Source organism: Salvelinus namaycush, chromosome 24 (genome assembly GCF_016432855.1).
Source record: "Salvelinus namaycush isolate Seneca chromosome 24, SaNama_1.0, whole genome shotgun sequence".
Taxonomy (NCBI): Eukaryota; Metazoa; Chordata; class Actinopteri; order Salmoniformes; family Salmonidae; genus Salvelinus; species Salvelinus namaycush.
In genome coordinates this window covers 5608570-5628739 of record NC_052330.1, presented here as the reverse complement: position 1 = coordinate 5628739, position 20170 = coordinate 5608570, and the positions used below count along the sequence as shown (strand labels likewise).

Here is a 20170-nt window from a genome sequence, read left to right as displayed (position 1 = left end):
TGTTTTTCAGAGTCAGTAGAAAGGCCTCTTTAGTGTCCTAAGTTTTCATAACTGTGACCTTAATTCACTACCCCCTGGAAGCTGTTAGTGTCTTAACGACCGCTCCACAGGTGCATGTTCGTTAATTGTTTATGGTTCATTGAACAATCATGGAAAACAGTGTTTAAACCCTTTACAATGAAGATCTGTGAAGATATTTGGATTTTGACAAATTATCTTTGAAAGATAATTGAAAGGGTCCTGAAAAAGGGACGTTGCTTTTTTTTGCTGAGTTCATGTTATAGCTATTTCATAACACTAGTTAGCTAACTTGCTTGCAACTTTGATTAAGTTGTCATTATAGAATAGGCTAAACCAGCACACAAGTTGTGTTTATCTTCCTGCCTACTGATGTAATCCATTCTGTTGACTTGGCCAGCTGGCTTGTTTAGCAAACCTACATTTTAATTAGTCGACAAATAAATGGCTGTAGTTAGCTAGTTTTGTTATCTATCAAAATTGGTAGCTTTTAACAGGGAGATGTTTGTTTACAGTACATGGCAGACAAAAGACAACTTTCCCAAGTTGCTGATACTTTGTAACTCCTTTGCTGATATTTTAAGCACAAAGCACCCCCCCCCCCCAAAAAGAGCTGAAAATCAAAATGCAAGATTGGCATGCCTTTACCAATCGTGACTTTTACCTATCTTTTCCGTAGTCATCAAACACGATGACAGTTGGAAATAAATAATTAGACCTGGATGAAACCAAATAAATATGAAAACGTTCCATTGAAACATTTGTTCACATTTATTTTGGTGTCATTCAAGTCATATTCATGTACTTATTTCGACACTGCTCGTTTGTTTTGTCAGCTGCTGCTAGGCCCAAAAGAGTCAAAAGTAGACAATGCTGTCAAGATAGTGAAGTTGGCCAAAGTCCTGTTGGAATTAAACTCATCACCATCTATTGATTGGGAGGTAAGTTACTCTGAAAACTAAGATAAAGACTTGTTATTTGTCTTACCACTGTTTACTTTATTGAAATACATATATGCAGTTCAACTTTGATAGTGATAACATTTATTTCGAACAAAATGGTGCTGTTGAACAGAAAAAAAAATGTTCCGGCTGTGTATGTGTTTACCTCATAGAAAAAACAAAGACTGAAATAATTATGCAAACGCATTCTCAACCGCTATATAACCTCGGTTATCCCCCTTTGTGAATGAAAGGACAAACTAACTTCAATCTTCTCCATGTAACAGATAGGATAATGGGACAGTTCGGAGTACAACGCATTTCAGATTGAGGTACGTTTCCCGAGACATACAGTGAGCTCCAAAAGTATAGGGATAGTGAAATGTTTTGTTGTTTTTGGCTCTGTACTCCAGGCCTTTGGATTTGAAATGATACAATGACTATGAGGTTAAAGTGCAGACTATAAACTGTAATTTGAGGGTATTTCAACCCACATCAATATCGGGTGAACCGTTTAGAAATTATAGCACATTTTGTACAGGACCGAGTTTGGGAAACCCTGTTTTAGGGGACCAAAAGTGTTGGGACAAATTCACTATTGTATAGTATTTTGTCACAAATTCCTCGCACCAATGATTACATCAAGTTTGTGACTCCACAAACGGGACGCATTTGCTGTTTGTTTTGTGTTTCAGATTATTTTGTGCCCAATGGAAATGAATGGTAAATAATGTATTGTGCCATTTTGGAGTCACGTTTATTGTAAATAAGAATAGAATGTTTCTAAACAGTATTACATTAATGTGGATGCTACCATGATTACGGATAGTGCTGAATGAATCGTGATTAACAGGGGAGATTAGCGTTTTTTTTAGGGGGGGGGGGGCTATGATATCATTCAGGACTATCTGTAATGATTGTGGCATTCACATTAATGTAGAATAAGTTGAGTAGAAGTATTTAGAAACATTCTATTCTTATTTACAATTTAGGGGGGGTAGGGTAACTGTCTGTTGGAGGGGACAAGATCTAATCAAATTGTATTGGTCACATACACGTGATTAGCAGATGTTATTGCGGGTGTAGCAACATTCTTGTGCTTCTAGCTCTGACAGTGCATTAATATGTAACAAGTTATATCTAACAAATTACACAACATATACCCAATACACACAAATCTAAGTAGGAATGAATTAAGAATATATAAACTCAGCAAAAAAATAAACGTCCCTTTTTCAGGACCCTGTCTTTCAAAGATCATTCGTAAAAATCCAAATAACTTCACAGATCTTCATTGTAAAGGATTTAAACACAGTTTCCCATGCTTGTTCAATGAACCATAAACAATTAATGAACATGCACCTGTGGAACGGTCGTTAAGACACTAACAGCTTACAGACGGTAGGCAATTAAGGTCACAGTTATGAAAACTTAGGACACTAAAGAGGCCTTTCTACTGACTCTGAAAAACACCAAAAGAAAGATGCCCAGGTTCCCTGCTCATCTGCGTGAACGTGCCTTAGGCATGCTGCAAGGAGGCATGAAAACTGCAGATATAGCCAGGGCAATAAATTGCAATGTCCGTACTGTGAGACGCCTAAGACAGCGCTACAGGGAGACAGGACGGACAGCTGATCATCCTCGCAGTGGCAGACCACGTGTAACAACACCTGCACAGGATCGGTACATCCGAACATCACACCTGCAGGACAGGTACAGAATGGCAACAACAACTGCCCGAGTTACACCAGGAACGCACAATCCCTCCATCAGTGCTCAGTCTGTCCGCAATAGGCTGAGAGAGGCTGGACTGAGGGCTTGTAGGCCTGTTGTAAGGCAGGTCCTCAACCGACATCACCGGCAACAACGTCGCCTATGGGCACAAACCCACCGTCGCTGGACCAGACAGGACTGGCCAAAAGTGCTCTTCACCGACGAGTCGCGGTTTTGTCTCACCAGGGGTGATGGTCGGATTCGCGTTTATCTTCGAATGAATGAGCGTTACACCGAGGCCTGTACTCTGGAGCGGGATCGATTTGGAGGTGGTCTGGGGCGGTGTGTCACAGCATCATCGGACTGAGCTTGTTGTCATTGCAGGCAATCTCAGTGCTGTGCATTACAGGGAAGACATCCTTCCTCATGTGGTACACTTCCTGCAGGCTCATCCTGACATGACCCTCCAGCATGACAATGCCACCAGCTATACTGCCCGTTCTGTGCGTGATTTCCTGCAAGACAGGAATGTCAGTGTTCTGCCATAGCCAGCGAAGAGCCCGTATCTCAATCACGTCTGGGACCTGTTGGATCGGAGGGTGAGGGGGTAGGGCCATTCCCCCCAGAAATGTCCCGGAACTTGCAGGTGCCTTGGTGGAAGAGTGGGGTAACATCTCACAGCAAGAACTGGCAAATCTGGTTCAGTCCATGAGGAGATGTATTGCAGTACTTAATGCAGCTGGTGTCCACACCAGATAATGACTGACTTTTGATTTTGAACACCCCTTTGTTCAGGGACACATTATTCCATTTCTGTTGGTCACATGTCTGTGGAACTTGTTCAGTTTATGTCTCAGTTGTTGAATCTTGTTATGATCATACAAATATTTGCACATGTTAAGTTTGCTAAAAATAAACGCAGTTGACAGTGAGAGGACGTTTCTTTTTTTGCTGAGTTTACATATGGAGGAGCGATGTCAGAGCAGAACGGGCTAAGATACAGTAGAATAGTATAGACAAACAGTATATACACATGAGATGAGTAATGCTAGATATGTAAACATTAATTGACTAAGAGACTGTAGAATAGTATAGAATACAGTATACACATATGAGATGAGTAATGCCAGATATGTAAACATTATTAAAGTAACTAGTGTTCCATTCCTTAAAGTGGCCAGTGATTCCTAGTCTATGCCTATAGGCTGCAGCCTCTAATGTGCTGGTGATGGCTGTTTAACACTCTGATGGCCTTGAGAAAGAAGCTGTTTTTCAGTCTCTCGGTCCCAGCTTTGATTCACCTGTACTGACCCTCGCCTTCTGGATGATAGCGGGGTGTACAGGAAGTGGCTCGGGTGGTTGTTCTTGATGATCTTTTTAGCCTTCCTGTGACATCGGGTGCTGTAGGTGTTCTGGGGGGGTGAATAGTTTGCCCCCAGTATTTTGCGTTGGGCAGACCGCACCACCCTCTGGAGAGCCTTGCGGTTGCGGACGGTGCAGTTGCCGTACCAGGTGGTGATACAGCCCGACAAGATGCTTTCAATTGTGCATCTGTAAAAATGTGTGAGGGTTTTAGGTGACAAGTTAAACTTCTTTACCCTCCTGAGGTTGAAGAGGCTCTGTTGCGCCTTCTTCACCACACTGTCTGTATGGGTGGTCCATTTCAGTTTGTCAGTGATGTGTACACCAAGGAACTTGAAGCTTTCCACCTTCTCCCCTGTGGTCCCGTCAATGTAGATAGGGGGGTGCACCCTCTGCTGTTTCTTGAAGTCGACAATCATCTCCTTTGTTTTGTTGACATTGAGTGAGAGGTTATTTTCCAGGCACCACACTCCCAGAGCCCTCACCTCCTCCCTGTAGGCTGTCTCGTCATCATTGGTAATCAAGCCTACTACTGTTGTCATCTGCAAACTTGATGGTTGAGTTGGAGACGTGTTTGGCCACGCAGTCATGGGTGAACAGGGAGTACAGGACACCAGGTGTTGCAAGATAGCTGACTAGTGGTGGCTTTTCAGCAGCCTGGTGGTCTGGGAGTAGAAGCTATTGGCCAGTCTGTTAGTTTTTGCCATGAGGCCATGACTGCCCGTGTCTGAGTGATGGAAGCGGGGAAGCTTACTTCCTGCGACACCTGATGTTGTAGGTGTCCTGGAGGGCAGGCAGTGTGCACCCAATTGTGTGTTTGGCTGTGTGTTCGTACCACCCTCTGTAGCGCCTTGCGGTCAGAGGCGGAGGAGTTGCCGTATCAGGCTGTGATGCTGCCCGACAGTATGCTCTCGATGGTGCTCCCGTAGAACACTGAGGGTCCTCCGGGACAAGCTGAATTTCTTCACCCTCATGAGTTTGAAGAGTCGCTGTGGTGCCTTTTTCACCATCGTGTCCGTGTGGTTTGAACATTTCAACTCCTCTGAGATGTGTACGCCAAGGAACTTGACGTTTTAGAGCGTCTCCACCGCGGCCCGGTTGATGAGGATGCCCAACCTGGTGTGTTGTGTGTCCATAAAGTTACAAACTGGAAACCTGACAAGGCTTTACTTTATTCACACACATTGTAAAGTATTTATTTCCACTGAGTGGCGCTGTTGGCCTATATTTTAGTGGGAGCGCATACAGGGACCTTTCAATATTTTGCTTTTTTGAATGTCGGTCAGTAGGACGGGTACTGTGTTAGCCAGTTAAAATCATCTGATCATATTCCAGCTGAATGGACGTTTTCCAATTGGTCACGCCCCCTTAGCGCTCTAAAATACTGCAATGTGATTTGAGGAACGTTGTTACTGGGTGGTGTGATGAGACTGGTATTCGAAATCAAAGGGGATCGAGTGCAATTGTGTAACAGAATACGTCATATTGTCGTCAACAGTGCTGAGAATGAGAAATAGCAAGATTGGGTGTTTCATCATCATGTTATTGAGAAAATATAGAGCAGACTACCAAGTTTACTGGTGTATTTTATTTTGTATTTTATTATGGGAAAAAACAATGGGACTCATAATAATTACAATTGCCTACATTGAAAGCTAGTAAAACTACACATTGGGACAGCACTTCAAAAAATGTGACCATGTCATATCTATAGAATTCATTCATAAATGGATTACTCATATTATTAGTATGGTGAGGCTTTATAAAGTATTTATTAAGTAATAATATACTGTATCTGTAATTTAAAAAACAATCAAGCTATCAAAAACAGCACTTTTTAAGACAAATGTTTATTAAATAATATGCAAAGCAAGAAAGTAGGTAGTATCACAGTGAGGTATAATGTCCACTGACACATTTTAAAATATCAATAACATATATTCAATAAATGCAGATTGGAATACACGTAACATTCATATATAGATATTCATATATACATATTTATAATCACAGAGACAAATAGTAACAGAAAAGCACGATGCAAAGGCTTTGGCAAAAAGAGTGCATACATTTTGCTAAACATTACATACTGTATACATATTACAGATCGAAAGTACAAAACAAGCATAATTAAAAAATCCAGTGCAAGGTCAGTTTGTCTCTGTCCATGAATGAGTAGCAGCCTATAGTTTTTGTTTAATTTAAACCCCTGGTCTTGTGGTTGGTGGTGGTATATTGTCCTGAGATGACCGTACGGCCTGAGACCCAGCTAATTAGGGGAAGGGACCAGCACACTGAGAGGAAGGCTGGAGCCGCTCGACGGACCCTTAGATGCCGCCACCTTGTTGACTTCAGTCGGCCACGTGGCGGTCCTCTTGGTGGTCATGTGTCGGCGAGCATGCTTGGTCAAGTGGTCGCTGCGCATGAAGCGCCGATCGCACATGTTACACACAAACTTCTTCTCGCCGGTGTGTGTTCGCCGGTGGCGGGAGAGCTCGTCGGAGCGGGCAAACTTCTTGTCGCAGCCCTCCCAGTGGCAGCTGAATGGTTTCTCACCTGGACGGCATGGAACAAATGGAAACTATATCAGTAGAAGATAACCCCACTACCTATTCAACATGACCATTAATCAAATTGCCATTGGTTAGAATATCCAGTAAATTGTCTAACAAGTGTGGTGGGGAGGTAGTACCTACCAGTGTGAGTTCTGAGATGGGCCTTGAGGTGGGAACTTTTGAAGTAGGTCTTCTTACAGCCGGGGAAGTTACAGACATAGTTCCGTCTGCGGGAGAAGTCGGCTTGTGTGGCATTACTACTCTGCCCTGAGGGCATGTAAACTGGAGCTGGGGCCAGGGGCAGGAGCTTGGTGTTCCCGAGGGTCATGACAGTCTGTTGGCATGACGAGGCCTGGGAAACAGGGGACTGGGGAACCACAAACATCACCGTCCCGCGAGTCACTGAGGAGCCCACCAGCTGCAGCGACTGGGGGAAGGAGGATGGTGACTGGGCTAGTATTGGCTTGGGCCCCCCCTGGGTCTGCATCTGGACCGGACCCTGATGGACAAACGCAGAGATCATCCCTGTCCGCCCATTGACTGGAAACACCTGGCAGAGGACCTGGGAGCTTTGGATGGGGAGCGAGGACCGGGAGATGGCTGTGGCCTGGGATGGGGAACTTTCAGTGAGAGGAGTGAATTGGCCTGTGCTGCTGTCAGGTGAGGATGGACTAACGTCCTTCTCTACCTTAACACACGGACCAGTGTTGCAGCTTTGTGGTTCAGTCTGCATGGGAATGGTCTCGGCCAAAGAGGCTGCTGTAGGGTTTCTGTTGGAGGAGGTGTGCTGTATCCCTATGAGGGACTGAGGTGGAATGTTGACACTGTGCTGTGAGAGGGCCCTGTCAGCAGTGTGACGGATAACGCTGGTCACCATGGCTCTGCTGGCTAGCTCTTGAGCTCCAGAGCTCTCTAAGAGGGGGGCCGTGCCAAGTTGTTGGCCCAGGAGAGGGGCATTCCTGTGGGGCAGACCTGCACAGAGTCTTGGCCGGGTTAAGACTGGTCTGGGGCCTGAGCTGGAGCTGGCCAATGAGGTGGTGGTGGTGACGACAGCTGTGGAGGTGGAGGTCTCGGCAAAAATGGGGCTCTGAGGGGGGGTCATGCACTGGAAAAAAGAAAGAGAAAGATGAATTAAAGCAGGAATCGCAGGTCGTCCGTGACCTTATGCTGCCCCATTTCTGGTGTAGTGTTTTCACTTTGAACGAAAACAAGGGGGTTGAGCCCTGGGCTGGCCTTCTGGGCTAGGTGTGTCTTTGCGCTAATACCGCCTACTCGAATGACCCTGCTGCCCCGGAGCCAGTGTTGCCAACTTAGTGACTTTGTCGTTACATTTCACAACTTTTACTGGGAAAGTTTCTAGCGAAAATTTCGGCTACTTTTCAGGCTGCCCTTTGGAGTGTTTTGACACAGAGGGTTTCTATGGTTTTGATAGCATTTAGCGACTTTCCCCATTCAATTCTGCTGCAAACGTGAGTGGGAGAAACTGTCTGTGCAACAGAAGTCACATCAATGGTGCATACACAGACAGAGAAGCACAAGGGGAGGGGGTGTGCGGCTGGAGAGGGGGTGAAAACGCTACGTCAGGGACTGCAGCTGTGCCGCATCAAGGCAAATTGGCGCTAGGATGTCATCGCAGCAACGTGATCTAGCGACTTCGAGCTTAATCAAGGAGCCAATAGTGGATCTCACTGGAAAATAGTTGGTATTTTTTCATATGTTATGCTTTGTGATTCAATAGTTATTTTGTTGGTAATCGACCAAAATAGTTAGCTATGTTTGCCTATTGAGCACACTGCCTGCCTATATACAGCATTGATTCCTACCTAGTGTGAACTACCCACCAGAACGACTGAATACCCAGCGTGGTCAAACAAGTTAACAATGGCTCATCTGCATGACATATTGGTAGACTATGGGCCATCAAGTCATAGGATGGTCACATTAGCATTACACATGTTACACTGGTTACAGCGCAACATTACATCCTTCGGAAACTATTCAGACCCCTTGACATTTTGTTAGGTTACAGCCTAAATAATTCCCCCCCCCCCCTCATCAATCTACACACAATACACCATAATGACAAAGCAAAAACAGGTTTAGAACTTTTTGCTAATTTATTAAAAATAAAAAACTTACATAAGTATTCAGACCCTTTGCTCAGTACTTTGGCAGCGATTACAGCCTTGAGTCTTCTTGGATATGCTGCTACAAGCTTGGCACACTTGTATTTGGAGAGTTTCTCCCATTCTTCTCTGCAGATCCTCTCAAGCTCTGTCAGGTTGCTGCACAGCTATTTTCAGGTCTCTCCAGAGATGTTTGATCGGGTTCAAGTCCAGGCTCTGGCTGGGCCACTCAAGGACATTCAGAGACTTGTCCCGAAGCCACTCCTGCATTGTCTTGGCTGTGTGCTTAGGGTTGTTGTCCTGTTGGAAGATGAACCTTCACCCCAGTCTGAGGTCCTGAGCGCTCTGGAGCAGGTTTTCATCAAGGATCTCTCTGTACTTTGTTCCGTTCATCTTTCCCTCGATCCTGACTAGTTTCCCAGTCCCTGCCGCTGAAAAACATCCCCACAGCATGATGCTGCCACCACCATGCTTAACCGTAGGGATGGTGCCAGGTTTCCTCCAGACGTGACGCTTGGCATTTAGGCCAAAAAGTTCCGTCTTGGTTTCATCAGACCAGAGAATCATGAGTCCTTTAGGTGCCTTTTGGCAAACTCCAAGTGGGTTGTCATGTGCCTTTTATTGAGGAGTGGCTTCCGTCTGGCCACTCTACCATAAAGGCCTGATTAGTGGAGTGCTGCAGAGATGGCTGTCCTTCTGGAAGGTTCTCCCATCTCCACAGAGGAGCTCTATCAGAGTGACTATCGGGTTCTTGGTCACCTCCCTGACCAAGCAAGGCCCTTCCCCCCCGATTGCTCAGTTTGGCCAGGCGGCCAGCTCTAGGAAGAGTCTTGGTGGTTCCAAACGTCTTCCATTTAAGAATGTGTTCTTGAGGTCCTTCAAGGCTGGAGACATGTTTTGGTACTCTTCCCCAGATCTGTGCCTCGACACGATTGTGTCTCGGGGCTCTACAGACAATTCCTTCAACCACATGGCTTGGTTTTTGCTCTGATATGCACTGTCAACTGTAGGACCTTAAAGACAGGTGTGTGCCTTTCCAAATTATGTCCAATCAATTGAATTTAATGAAGTTGTAGAAACATCTCAAGGATGATGAATGGAAACAACAGGATGCAACTGAGCTCAATTTCGAGTCTCAGATCAAAGGGTCTGAATACTTAAGATATTTCTGTTTTTTTGCTAAAATAAATAAACTGTTTTTGATTTGTCATTATGGGATATTGTGTATAGAATTGTTTTTATTTAATTTTAGAATAAGGCTGTAATGTAACAAAATGTGGAAAAAGTCAAAGGGTCTGAATACTTCCCAAATGCACTGCATGTAAAATATACTGTTGTGACTGGCTTATTTGGTGGTAATGCCCCCCCCCCGATTAATCGGAATGGCCGATTAATTAGGGCCGATATTAAGTTTTCATAACAATCATTAATCTGTATTTTTGGACACCGATTGTGGCCGATTTTTTAAAATATATATTTTTTTCCACCTTTATTTAACTAGGCAACTCAGTTAAGAACACATTCTTATTTTCAATGACGGCCTAGGAACGTAAGGCAACGCTCTAACCACCTGCCTTACATTGCACTCCACGAGGAGCCTGCGTGGCAGGCTGACTACCTGTTACGTGAGGGCAGCAAGAAGCCAAGGTAAGTTGCTAGCTAGCATTAAACTGATCTTATAAAAAACAATCAATCTTAACATAATCACTAGTTAACTACACATGGTTGATGATATTACTAGTTTATCTAGCGTGTCCTGCGTTGCATATAATCGATGCGGTGCCTGTTAATTTCTCATCGAATCACAGCCTACTTCACCAAACGGGTGATGATTGAACAAGCGCATTCGCGAAAAAAGCACTGTCCTTGCACCAATGTACCTAACCATAAACATCAATGCACAAGTATATTTTTTAAACCTGCATATATAGAATTTCTTATAAATAGGTAAATTGTGTCACTTCTCTTGCATTCCATGCAAGCAGTCAGGGTATATGCAGTAGTTTGGGCCGCCTGGCTCGTTGCAAACTGTGTGAAGTCCATTTACTCCTAACAAAGACCGTAATTAATTTGCCATAATTGTACATAACATTGAAGGTTGTACAATGTAACAGCAATATTTAGACTTATGGATGACATCCGTTAGATAAAATACGGAACGGTTCCGTATTTCACTGAAAGAATAAACGTTTTGCTTTCGAAATGATAGTTTCCGGATTCGACCATATTAATGACCAAAGGCTTGTATTTCTGTGTGTTATTATGTTATAATTAAGTCTATGATTTGATATTTGATAGAGCAGTCTGACTGAGCGATGGTAGGCAGCAGCAGGCTCGTAAGCATTCATTCAAACAGCACTTTCGTGCGTTTGCCAGCAGCTCTTCGCTGTGCTTCAAGCATTGAGCTGTTTATGACTTCAAGCCTATCAATTCCCGAGATTAGGCTGGTGTAACCGATGTGAAATGGCTAGCTAGTTAGCGGGGTGCGCGCTAATAGCGTTTCAAACGTCACTCGCTCTGAGACTTGGAGTAGTTGTTCCCCTTGCTCTGCAAGGGCCGCGGCTTTTGTGGAGTGATGGGTAACGATGCTTCGAGGGTGGCTGTTGTCGATGTGTTCCTGGTTCGAGCCCAGGTAGGGGCGAGGAGAGGGACGGAAGCTATACTGTTACACTGGTAATACTAAAGTGCCTATAAGAACATTCAATAGTCAAAGGTATATGAAATACAAATGGTATAGAGAGAAAAAGTCCTATAATTCCTATAATAACTACAACCTAAAACCTTTTACATGGCACATATTGCACGTTTACTTTCTTCTCCAACAGTTTGTTTTTGCATTATTTAAACCAAATTGAACATGTTTAATTATTTATTTGAGGCTAAATTGATTTTATTGATGTATTATATTAAGTTCAAATAAGTGTTCATTCAGTATTGTTGTAATTGTCATTATTACAAATACATTTATTTTTTATTTTTAAATCGGCTGATTAATTGGTATCGGCTGTTCTTGGTCCTCCAATAATCGGTATCGGCGTTGAAAAATCATAATCGGTCGACCTCTAGAATTTCACCATGACATGTATTGAATGCACGCACTCGCATATTCTAATAATAAAGATGTATTACCTTTTAATGTGGCATGAACACAACCAGTCATGATATTTTCATCTGATTGTCAAACAAATCACTTCAAAAAGTAGGCACGTTCGTCCACTCCAAAATAATCCCAGTATCCAAACTGCATGTACTGTATACTCGCGCCATTTGATAAATGAAAATAGACATCTGTTACAAAACACCATGAAGTGTGCCTAATGACATTCAGCGATTACCATTGTTTAGGTCTACATTGATTAGGCCTACATTAATTGATGAGTCTTGTTGATAAATGGAAACATTTTTGTAGCCTGAAAAGTCTGTACACCTGAAATAGGGCTGTAACTGTCCCGGTAAAAACGGGATGGTCACCCTAACACACACGGTCAACTTACTAAACTAGGCTACAATGTGTATTACCATCAACTCCAAATGGGCCTACCGGTAGCTAGTGATATGTAAAAAAAAAAATAGGTGGGCAAGCTAATTACCGGTAACGGTGAAATAATGTGGGTAAATGGTGTTTACTTGCATTTACTCTATACTAGGCATACACCACTGCCGGTAGCCTACCCTTTTAGCCAATGCAATTTTAAACACATGAACACATGCAGAACAGGTATCCTACATTGAATATAATACATGAGTTGAATGAAAACATGTTTTACACCCGAGTTATGAGTTGTCCATAACTCATGAGTTAATGCTTGGAGTCTTCACAGATCGTGTGACATAAAACACGACCTTTCGTTCCTTACATTAATGACAGTCTAATTTGTCATTATTAAGCATTTTAACAATTGAATTAGAACATTGAATTGACTTAATCCCTCTACAAATGACGGTTCTTGGAGATCTCGGAAAATGCACTGTGTAAGTGTAACTATGCTTATGTGACATTTCATTACGTGAAAACAGTTCTCACGGGCACAAATAAAAATGTAGGCATATGCCATCGCAAAATCGAATGCTTCTAACCTAGAGTCAACTGTCTAGTGATATTGTCGAACTCATCAGCTGATCCAGGAAAGAAAACAAAGATTGATTTTAAAAAATCATGAAGCTGAATAAATGTTTGGTTACTTCTGGCCACGGAGAACACCAGTACCTGCACGCACCTGGAAAAAGAAAGCAATGAGAGCTCTAAACAGCAGACTGAGAAAAGCACACAATGATAAATCAACGGATAAATCTAATGCATTGGAATAAAGACTACTTTTTATCAGGGAAAACAAATGGCAAAAATGAGGAAGTAGGCCCACAAAGGAAAATCTATGCGTAAAAGGAGCTCAGCTGAGGCCGGAATTCAGCACTACTGGATGGACAGCGCCGCCACAGAAATGTACCACTAGTTCACAACTATGGAGAGCATTGAAGATGTGATTTATAAACGGTGTGTACGTTCTCACTAATGTACTCATATTTTATCAATATTATGTTATTGTTCTGGACCTGTTAGTTGTTTAGCACCCCCTAGTGGCAGTTTAAGTGCAGCAGGGTGGAATTTAACTGTTTGTGTCATGTGACAGGAAGCAGTTTCTGAAGTGAAGCAATGTGTGACAGAGTAGTTAGTTATAATCCTTCAACATCCTTCTATATAAGCTTTGTAAGACACAATGTCTGTAAGTACAATTTTTTATTAAGACAAGATAAATGTTTATCACATGTCATTTTCATGCTTCTGTAAAAGATGAAGAATTGAGTTAACGGTTAGCTTCTTTGCATTAGCTTCAGTGCTATTTCTTTCCTGGGACGTCTAGCTGAGTAATATTAAGGATACAGTTGCATTCTAGTAACGTTATTTTATATTTGACTCTAGATTGAGTACTCTTATTCCTTATATTTAGTGCAGAGTTATTGTGGAATACATTCTGTGCTCTATACTACTGGAACTGAAAACATACTTTACTGTTCGTTGCAGTTTCACACTGTGATTCAAGTACACTTCCAAAACGGCACCCTGCTTCTCACTGAGTTATTTGAATGAGTGTTTAGCTAACTGGATAGCTGAGTAAGGGCTATTTAACGAGTCCAGTATAGTTATCAAATCAAAATATATTTTCTTTTGGCTTATGCAAGATGTTCAGCATATGGGGATATGGCGTATTGTACCGTGTACTATGAAGTAACAATTTGTTTAATGTTTTCCCAATGTCGACCTATAATGCACGGGATAGCTTGGACTTGTTGGATGGGGGAAACATAGTCAGCCATAGATGTGAATATCCTAACTCTTCAGCTACACTACATGCGTCGCCATCAGCAGTGTCCATGTGACGTTCTACCTGCTACACCAGAAACCAACCAATCAACATTTCAATTCAAGATAGAAATAATGTTTGTGTCAGCCATTGAGAATTGACCCTCTGTAGCAGGGCAGTAAGGATGCATTGTGGTTATACCGGCTCTTATGACCTTCTAGTAGGAGATGAAAGGTGGGAACCAGGAACAGCACATAACAGTTTGTGGTCTGGAGGTGAGGGACCTGGCAACAGAGTTGTTATTCTAAGCTGCTGTGTGTGGAAAGTATTGGCCTCCCATGATCCGCTTCAGCAAATTGTAGGCTTTATTCCTGGGAGCTGGTAGCTAGCTGTATATGTCCTGCCATGTGTGTGTGTTTCATTTAAGTTCTACAAGTGTTCAGTTATCATTGTAATTGTCCCATTTCTTTTTAGAAATCAGTCACATTTTTGTTTTTAATTGTGAATTCAAATGTAAAGGTGGATTTTTACATAACAGATTTGTGGTCAGTTTTTTTTATCATGCAGTAAGTAGTCCCAAGTTATCCATGGTTCTGTTACTCTGACAGTGTTGATGGTGATTGGAAAGAAAAAGTAATATCACTCGAATAAATTGAAATCTCTTATTTGCGCAAGTGTCAATGGCCTTTCCAAACCAAAAATGTCAGAATACAGACAATGTTAGCTAGCTAGCTAAGTATGTGTTAGCTAGCTTGAACACTGAACACACTACGGTTAGCAGCTAATGTAGCTATCAGGCTAAAAATGCAACCAACACTTACAGTGCAATCGGAAAGTATTCAGACCCCTTGACTTTTCCCACATTTTGTTAAGCCTTTGTTACAAACAAGATTCTCTGGTCTGATGAAACCAAGATTGAACTCTTTGGCCTGCATGCCAAGTGTTACGTCTGGAGGAAACATGGCACCATCCCTACGGTGAAGCATGGTGGTGGCAGCGTCATACTGTGGGGATGTTTTTCAGTGGCAAGGACTGGGAGACTAGTCAGGATCGAGGGATGAACGGAGCAAAGTAGAGAGTGATCCTTGATGAAAACCTGCTCCAGAGCGCTCAGGACCTCAGAATGGGGCGAAGGTTCACCTTCAAACAGGACAACGACCCTAAGCACACAGCCAAGACAACACGGGAGTGGCTTCGGGACAAGTCTCTGAATGTTCTTGAGTGGCCCAGCCAGAGCCCGGACTTGAACCCGATCGAACATCTCTGGAGACCTGAAAATAGCGCTGCAGCAACCTGACAGAGCTTGAGAGGATCTGCAGGGAAGAATGGGAGAAATTGCCCAAATAAAGGTGTGCCAAGCTTATAGCGTCGTACCCAAGAAGACTCTCGAGGCTGTCATCGTTGCCAAAGGTGCTTCAACAAAGTACTGTGTAAAAGGTCTGAATACTTATGTAAATGTGATATTTCAGGGTTTTTTGCTTTGTCATTATGGGGTATTGTGTGTAGATTGATGAGGGAAAAAACAATTTAATACATTTTAGAATAAGGCTGTAATGTAACAAGTGTGGAAAAAGTCAAGGGGTCTAAATACTTGGTTGCCCACAACCTGCGGATTCCTGCTTTAAACATTTTAACTCTCAAATGTGACACAAACCCATTCAATTCTCTATTCCAAAAAGATTGTAGTTTTGATTAAAATGGCAGCCGTTGGTTAGTCCCAACCAATCATTTTTCTATACTCAGGCTACTAGACTAACTACGTTAGCATAGAAAAGTGATATTTTACAGTAGAAATTCAAACCACTGAGGCCTACATAATGGGATTCCACTCACCAGTGATGAGAGTGCGATCAGATCCTTGGGGGACTCCATGCTCTCAGGGTGTAGGAGGAGAGAGTCGCAGGAGTCAGAGGTAGGTGTCAGGGGGCGTGGCTTGTGGTTTGCTGACCTTTGACGCCAGGAGCTCATGCTGACGAGCGCCTCGGCGGCCTCCAGGTCGTGGTACTCAAAGGTGCTGCAGCAGGACTGCTCACTGTCGTACCTGTTCCTCTCCATCATCATCACCCTGATGTCCGTTAGATCAGCCTGATGGGAGGCCACAGGGAAAATGCACCGCCAATCACCATCTGTGTCCCAAAATGGAACCCTTTTCCCTATATAGTGCACTACCTTTGACCAGAGCCCTATGGGCCATTAGATCAGACGGAGTGTGGGAGAGAATGAGTTCACAACGAGGAGGCACCGTTAATCAGACCAGAAATCAGTTTAGGCAATACTAACATGCACTCTAGTCTATTTATTCCCCAACCCCCCAAATAAAGAAAATTCTATGCAAAAACTTAAATTGAGACTGGCCCAGTGGGCTGAAGATGGACCAGCCCATCTGGCATTTGCCCAAACTGCCCATTAGCCAGTCCACATCGTACTGCTGCTCTTTAATAATTTTTTGCCTATATTTTTTACTTAACTCTTATTTTTCTAAACTGCATTGTTGGTTAAGGGCTTGTAAGTAAGCATTTCTGTTGTATTTGGTGCATGTGACAAATACAATTTGATTTGATCACAATTACAGTCAATAGCTTCTGATGGCTGCAGACTCTTTTCAACACTGACATCATCTCACTAAATATCTCCAGAGTCCTACTACTGCAATGGTTCCCTCAGATGGTTTCAGCTCAAGCCCTGAACCATATAAGCCTCAAAATGGTGGAAAACAAATAGACAGTAGTCAACGAACAAGGGTTGGGTATTCTTCTAGATGTGCATGTAGCCATGTAGTGCCGTTTGTTGTCATACGCTGAATGCTCAGCTGCACGTAGTGAGGCTGCTAGCTGCTATAGAGGAATGGCGAGAGAGAGGGGCCCCACTGCAACGCTAGGTTAACGGCAGCCATTTGAGCGGGTGGCTGGCAGGTGGGTGCATCCAATCCTCCCAGTTCCCACATAACATTGGACATGACCAAAAATAGACATGTGAGTAATGTGCTACATCAACAACAAAACCCCAGAATAGTCGATTTGATTAACATGCAAGAACTGTGGAGGGGGTGTGGGCTGCATCAGGAAGTATTGGTTTGAATTGAGAACCCCCCCCCCATCTTATTTAACTGCTTGAGGACACTCTCCAGCAATAACAACCAGCCACTTGTTTTATTGACACACATGGAAGCAGCTCATAATCCAATTCCAATCTTCATGCTTTTATCAATTAGCTAACCTATGAATCAATCGTCAATTTATGTCCAAAATGTTCAACCAAGCAGACTGATAAATGGCACATAGTAATACAGCAAACACAGTAGTCTAGTTGAGCCCCGCTAAAATGCAAAATGAGATGTACAGTTCCATTTGGCTTTTAGGGGCCACAATTACAATGTAACACGATATCAAATAACATTTTATTCGTCACATACACAGTTTACAGCAGGTATATAATGTGCAACGAAATGCTTATGCGCTAGTTCCCGCAACAATGCAGTACATTAATCAATAATAACAATAAAAGTAAAAAACAAAACACGTAATGGAGTAGGTAGTATGCATATTAATAATGGCTGTATTTACAAATATAAGATGGGCAGTGACTTGGTCACGCAGTAGAATAAATAGTATATAACTGAACAGCAGCGTTGTGTGTGTGTGAGAGTTCTACGCGCGTGTGTGAGTTCTGAGCGCATGTGTGTGTTTGTGTAACAATGTGTGTGTGTACCAATTTCAAATAACAACGTATAATCATATTGAAAAAAGTATTATTACAATGTAACAATGCAGTGCTATAAAGCGGATATAATGTAGCAATGTGTGATCACACATTTGATACAGTAGCCGTTGCGCAGGGATACACTAGTTTCATTCTGACTAGTTTCATTCTGAATAAACCAGACTGCCTGGGTTAAAAAACATCACGTCCAACTTGGGCTGCTTGCTTCAATGCATTCAATTGAAGTTATATAATAATGTAATGTGTGTGTATGGAACTTATCGATGGTCTTGAAATACCTGAAGATCACTGATTTAAATTTAAAGTAAAAATCAATCAACTTACCCGACAAGATTGCTATTGAATTCGGGGGTGATGTGAAAGTCACCATATGGAAAGTATGAGTAAAACAATAATAGTAGAGACAGTAGCAATTTAACCACTCAACGAGCCCTGAGCACACAAGTATTCCCGCTGCCAGTTGTTGAGACTGGCCTTAGCTGAGTGAATCAAAAGGGGAGACGAAAAAAACAGAAACAAAATTCAGAGCAGACTGGCGGGTGGTAACATGTTACCAATCAAAAACAAAGGTGTAGCGGACGTCGTCCAATCAGAGCGCAAGCAGCGCGTGATCAGTACGTGTCTGCGTCGCGATTGGAGCAAAGAGGGTGCGTGGCTGTTGGAAGGCGTGACGAGGGAGTCAGTGGTGTCAGAGTAAACCCGGTGAACTCAATGCTCGAGAACTAGGGGAAAGGTTGAAACGGCGAATCGTGAGATACTTGCACGCGTCTGGCTTGCTTTGGAACGAGAGCGCGCGCTAAGCGGGCATGCGCAAAATGGGCACAAAGAAATGAATAGGGAAACTGCAGAATGTAATACGTTGGCTTCGAAAATAAAGAATTAGCTGTTTTTTATTTTATAAATCCGATAATATCTTATAGCGTCTAAATTGTTTTATTATCGATTAGTGTAATTGCATTGTAAAAATCTGGTTTATAAATGCCTGTTACTCTAAGTGTAAATAAATGTTGTGAATCAATCGGGTCATACAATTCATATTAGAGATTTTACATTTATTTTATATATACAGTAATAAGATTATACAATTAGGCTATTATGATAGTTTTCATTTTCTGATCTATGGGAATATATGTTGAAATATAAATAGAGCTTCATCGTTATGACATTCTGAACAATTACGTCAATACCCATAGTAAACAAAAACAATCCCACAATTTTTTAAAGTAAATAATCAAATTATGTAACATGATCAAATAGGATCACAGAGTAGTGTGTGGAAGAATAGAAAATATCAACAAAGGGCCCACTGAAACACTTCTAAAATGCACAAATTACAGAATGTATAACATACTGAAATGTAATTTATATTTATTTCAATGTATATTTAAATGTTAAATGTACACTCAGTGGCCAGTTTATAAGGTAAACCCATATAGTACCGTGTCGGACCCCTTTGCCTCCAGAACAGCCTGAATTCTTTGGGGCATGGAAACGTTGCTCAATTGGTATCAAGGGACCTAACGTGTGCCAGGAAAACATTCCCCACACAATTACACCACCACCACCAGCCTGTATCGTTGACACCAGATAGGAAAGGGCCATGCTGCTTATGCCAAATCTTGATTCTACCATGAGCATGACACAACAGGAACCGCGATTCGTCAAACCAGGCGTTGTTTTTCCACTCATCAATTGCCCAGTGTTGGTGATTGCGTGCCCGCTGGAGCCGCTTCTTTTTGTTTTTAGCGAATAGGAGGGGAACCCGGTGTGGTCGTCTGCTGCAATAGCCCATCAGTGACAAGGACCGACGAGTTGTGTGTTCCGAGATGCCGTTCTGCACACCACTGTTGTACTGCGGTGTTATTTACCGGTTTGTGGCCCGCTGTTAGCTTGCAGGATTCTTACCATTCTCCTTCGATCTCTCATCAACAAGCTGTTTTCACCCACAGGACTGCCGCTGACTGGATGTTTTTTGTTTTTCTCACTATTCTCAGTAAACCCTAGACACTGTTGTGCGTGAAAAGCCCAGGAGGCTGGTTATGAGATACTACAACAGGCGTGCCTTGCACCGACAATCATACCATGTTCAAAGTCACTTAGATCACTCGCTTTGCCCATTCTAATGTTCAATCAAACAGTAACTGAGTGCCTCGATGCCTGTCTGCCTGCTTTATATAGCAAGCCACGGGCACATGACTCACTGTCTGTAGGAGCGAACCATTTTCGTAAAACGAGGTGAGTGTATATTTCAGTTTAGGTATATACATTCTATGCAGTGGAGGCTGCTGAGGGGTGGACGGCTCATAATAATGGCTGGAATGGGGTCAATGGAATGGTATAAACCAAATGGAAAACACTTATTTGATGTTCTTCATACCATTCCATTGACTCCATTCCAGCCATTATTATGAGCCGTCCTCCCCTCAGCAGCCTCC

General features: G+C 42.7%; 1 protein-coding gene across 2 annotated transcripts; it reads right to left on the bottom strand.

Moving 5' to 3' along the window:
- Positions 1-5865: 5865 nt before the first annotated feature.
- On the bottom strand, positions 5866-18240 carry klf11a (Kruppel-like factor 11a). Of its 2 annotated transcripts, none has more exons than XM_038962974.1 (4): positions 18060-18240; positions 15849-16198; positions 6731-7694; positions 5866-6590 (listed from the first exon to the last, which is right to left on the bottom strand). In XM_038962974.1, the coding sequence occupies exons 1-4, from the start codon at positions 18103-18105 to the stop codon at positions 6304-6306; spliced, it is 1647 nt and encodes a 548-aa protein (XP_038818902.1). In that variant the 5' UTR covers positions 18106-18240; the 3' UTR covers positions 5866-6303. The 2 variants fall into 2 exon arrangements, with proteins under 2 accessions (XP_038818902.1, XP_038818903.1); XM_038962975.1 differs by having other exon boundaries at positions 15849-16100; positions 18060-18233.
- Between the last annotated feature and the right edge of the window lie 1930 nt (positions 18241-20170).